Genomic DNA, 4,637 nt, shown 5'->3' with positions numbered 1-4,637 from the left:
ATTCTGTTTTTGGGTGGATTTCAGTTTAATACTCTGCAAATCCCCCAGATCAGAACATCTGCCCTATAAATAAATGATCAACACAAAGCCTTATCCTACTCACACATCATGTGGATAAAGAATAATGCTGTCTCATTAGACATGTTTGCAATTTTCAATAATAATGGAAGATAATTGCTGGGACTTGATATCATATTGTGACACTAATTTAAACAACTTCACTTCCTCTTTTCACTGAATTAACAAGAGAGGTCAAAACAGACCAAGATCAAGGAGGTTACCCAAGGTCTCACTTGTGTTGATGGAAATAGCCCGATTCAAAGAAGGTTCCAGGCCTGGGATTTCATCTAATATAGGTTTCCGTCTGTGGTATCCTGATGATGTACATACACAACCCCCATTGTCTTAAATAGAAGCACAAAGGCATGGCCTTTTATAGTACTCCCCCTATTGTTGGCAGCACGGAGGGTCACGGAGGGGGTGGAGATGACACCTGTGGACAGGGGATAAAGAGGCCTAGCCCCTAATGGGACACCTCTACCCAGAGTGTGCTAGACCCCTCTGCCGTGTCAATCCTCCCCTGTGTCTCCTGAGAGCCTGAGAGCCATGGCCCCCAAGAAGAAGGAAGAGCCCAAACCTGCAGCAGCCCCCAAACCCCCAGAGCCTGAGCGCCCTAAGACCCCGGAGTTTGACCCTACAGGAGTGACGGTAAAACAAACAAACAACAAAACTCTTTATCTATACCTAGTTACTGTGGATCAAGAAGTGGACTCATCTGTTTGTTTGTTTTCTAATTGGTTGTGCCATTTTGAATTGACTTCAGAAAGTAGAGCAAAAAGAAAACCAGTGCTTTTTTAATCATCCAAATAACCAATGATTATACACAGTGGCTATAATACTTAAAATTAGGAGATTTAGTCATGGAAACTGTTAGAACAATGTAATCTCTTTTCATTTCACAATTAAATCATTATATTTGAGGATAAAAGCAACTTATCAGGGAGATAATTTCACAGATTGTTCATTGGTTTGTGTTTCAAGAGCATCAGAGACCCCATGTGACATAAGCAGGGCAGTGCATGCAAAATTATGACTGTTCAGCCATATTTGAATGGGTTATGATAATGCTGGCAGCATGCACATTTCGTCTTATATTTATAGCTATTGCACAGCTTTAAAGTGTATTTGTTCATCTTCAGACATGCAGCACGGATTGTATTAAACCCCAGTTACAGCAGCTGTAACTTTGTAACTTCATAGTTTTTGCTGGGGTTAATTTTGGAGACGTACTAGCTGATACTAGACATCATGGAAAGATTCTCTTCTGCTGACTTGGCCCCTTCTCAATGGGTAAATGTTTTCCTGGTTGAGGGAGCCGCCATGTTACAATGGAGTGAGGTTAAAGCCACAAAATATGATTTTCATTATGTCTGTGAATAGCAGACCACCCACACCACTCCTCTGAGGGCAAAAGGCTGGAAAAACCAGAAGGAAGAAAAATATAGATAATTATAACCATCACCATCCATCTTTAAACATGCTTAGATAAGTGTTTGGATAATATTTTTACACAGCTTCATGGAAGGGCTGGGATTGTAGATATCCAAACATCAGACAGAAATTTAGGGCACTATATGAAGGGAGTCCAACATATACATACTGTATAAATAGTCATCATGGGTCATGTTTATTCAAATAGTGGTTTGTTTTTAGAATTACAATAACACATTAAACAGAAGTAGAATGAAGATATTTTTGCATTGTTTATTCAAACCTATGGGGTTTTGATAATGATGAGAAAAATGAGAAAGCTTGGTTTAGCTTTTTCTCTGCTATGGAACATTTGAATACTGCTTTGTACGACTACTTACTACAACTTTACATCCTCTTGACTGTAATTTTTTGTTCATATGAAGCCCCATTTATACAGCTAAGTATTTAAAAAACTTTTTCTGAACAGGAGCTCCTTGTAAAGCTTTGAACCACTGTAAATTTGAGGCACCTTGATAATTCTAAATTTAAATGAAACTGCACAAGACTGTTGGTAGATTCATGTGCATGTGTGGGAGAATATACTTTACATTCATGTCTTATGGTAGCCATTTAATGTTCCACACATGCATCCTCAAGTATTCAACACTATCCTTAAGCAGTGAAGTCTTGACCTTGTTGATTGCATGTTATGTCTTGGTGTCGTGTGAAGTGTCATTCACAACGCTAAAGCCTCCTCTGCATTTATTACACCTTGCAGTAGGATTAAAAAAATGGGCTTGTCAAATGAAGGTGGGAGTTTGTTGTCTGACAGCATCTATAAGAAGAGGGTGTTGGACTCAAGGTCACTGGTAAACAAAGCAAACTAAGATTGGAACAGATGCCTTGAATAAGCAGAGCGTAACTGGAGCTGGTAGAATGTCCAGAGCGTTGTGGCATTCAGTGCCGTGAGGTGAGGAGGCTGGAGGGGTTAGCGAGGTTAGGGGTTGAGCTTAACAGTTTGCTCTCCGTTTTTTAAAGCAATTTCCTCTGCAATCAATCCTGCGCACTCACTGTACTCTGAGCTCTGCGTTAAAGCTAGTTCTTCTGAATGATTGATTCACACAGGATCTAATCGCCTCATTTGCTTTGTCTCTCTTCAGCTGGAGTTCACCCCCGAGCAGATTGAGGGTAAGGTTGCGATTGCTGTTGCAGTTGTCAGTTGTGGTGCATGCTATTTATAGAGCCAATGAATGGTTTTGTTGTGATAGCACTCTGAGTGCCAATCCATGAGTGTTCGCGAAATGTCCAGCAACAGGTGATGATTATAGTGTTGCAGGCATGTGCTTTTATTCTCAAGTAAATGCATGTAACTCTACCATGTCAAAGAGATGGGAAATGCATGCCGTTCTTAAAGTACAGCTCCTTGGGGTTTGATTCATTTCATTTTTCTCTGGTGAAGGACCCGTTTACCCAAGGCATGCCGCCATAGATTGTTATTATAGTAGAGATGTTACATCTGCAAGACCTCTCCTCAAAGTGAAAGATACTGAAGCAGACAAAGTGGTTGCAGAGCAGACTCTCAAAAAGCATATCTTGGTGATGTTCTGTTCCCAGACTTCAAAGATGCCTTCCAGTTATTCGACAGGACACCAGCCAACGAGATGAAGATCACTTATGCACAATGTGGCGATCTGATCAGGGCTTTGGGCCAGAACCCTACCAATGCTGAGATCATGTATGTCCTTGGAAAGCCCAAGCCTGAAGGTAGGTATCGTGCACAATCAATACACTGATTGATTAATTTGCTGTCTGTGTGCAAAAGCAGACTATTGTAACTATTGTTGAAAACGGTTAATGTTTGCCCGATACAGAGAAAGGCTCTGATAAAGTTTCAACCAACATCAGTAATATTTCAAGTCGAGTTTTGTTTGTTTCTTATGGAAAAAATAACTTATGTATTGCACATACAATTTCATACCGCTTTTTCTACAGACATGCAGTCCAAGATGCTTGACTTTGACCAGTTCCTGCCCATGCACCAACACATCTGCAAGGCCAAGGACCGTGGAACATTTGAGGACTTTGTTGAGGGTCTGAGGGTGTTTGACAAGGAGGGGAATGGCACAGTCATGGGTGCTGAGCTCAGGCACGTTCTGGCAACACTGGGTAAGTCTAACATGCATCACTGACACACATATAAACAAACCAAACTGAATCACCAAATGGTAGCAGTGGGAGAGAAGTCAGGTCATTATGAAGATCGATATGGAGCTGACAGTATTGTTCCTTCCTTGTGGCTCACAGGTGAGAAGATGAAGGAGGATGAGGTGGAGCAGTTGATGCAAAACCAGGAGGATGCCAATGGATGCATAAATTATGAGGCTTTTGTAAAACACATCATGGCATCTTAAAGAGGTACAATGTCTCTTTCAACCTCATTGTCAATCTGGTGCTACAGCATTGCTCTGCATTATGCAATCAGTATAAGTGTGTAATGACCTTTTTTTCTCTCTCTCTCGCTTTCACTAGAAAACCAAGACACTGAATTTTTGACCTCAGCTGATCTTTTTTTTTTCCCTGTAAATTCCACCCTGTATATTTCTCCTTTCCATGTGTCTCAGATGGATCAATATTTCATCAAGTTGCAAGGACATTTCAGGTGCTCATTATTTTTCTATGACCCCTTTTGTTGGCGCTACAGTATGCACACATTGCACGTCGCCACTGTTCATATTGTAGATCAAAAAAGATAAATAAATGAATTACATTTTCATGGTGTAATGGTGTTTCATGGTCTTTTTCAAAACAGCGCTTGATAGCTGTGACTCATTGTCTCCTCCACCTGAGACTGTTTGATAAAGTTGATTTTTTCTGCAATCTATCCAGTAGAGGGTGCTACACTAACTTTAATCGCACTAAAATGAAATGAAAGTGGCTGTGCGGCCACAAGGTTTAGTCAAATTAAAGGGAAACACCCATGTAATGAAAGTCATCCCACAATTAAGGATTATGGTGGCTCTGTACTGGTGTCAAATGCATTTTTAGCATGGTTTTGGTTTACCCATCACTTAAAGCTCAAGCTTCAACGCTATTGATGCCTAATGAAACAATCATAGTGATCATGCTCTTCATCCCATGATGTATTTCTACCCTGATAACAGCAG

At 40.6% G+C, this 4,637-nt stretch overlaps 1 protein-coding gene across 1 annotated transcript; it reads left to right on the top strand.

Moving 5' to 3' along the window:
* Window positions 1-526: 526 nt before the first annotated feature.
* On the top strand, window positions 527-4,216 carry myl13 (myosin, light chain 13). The gene is given in 7 exon segments (XM_071521409.1): window positions 527-592; window positions 595-708; window positions 2,634-2,661; window positions 3,088-3,237; window positions 3,466-3,639; window positions 3,778-3,888; window positions 4,003-4,216. Coding segments are annotated over 6 exon segments (639 nt in total). The 3' UTR covers window positions 3,885-3,888; window positions 4,003-4,216.
* Window positions 4,217-4,637: the final 421 nt, after the last annotated feature.

Source organism: Centroberyx affinis, unplaced genomic scaffold (genome assembly GCF_046629955.1).
Source record: "Centroberyx affinis isolate AG114_WGS23_722 - 3 ecotype Tasmania unplaced genomic scaffold, CSIRO-AGI_Caff_v1 ptg000888l_1, whole genome shotgun sequence".
NCBI lineage: Eukaryota > Metazoa > Chordata > Actinopteri > Beryciformes > Berycidae > Centroberyx > Centroberyx affinis.
Note: the sequence above shows the minus strand (reverse complement) of the source record. Positions and strands in the feature narration are given on the sequence as shown.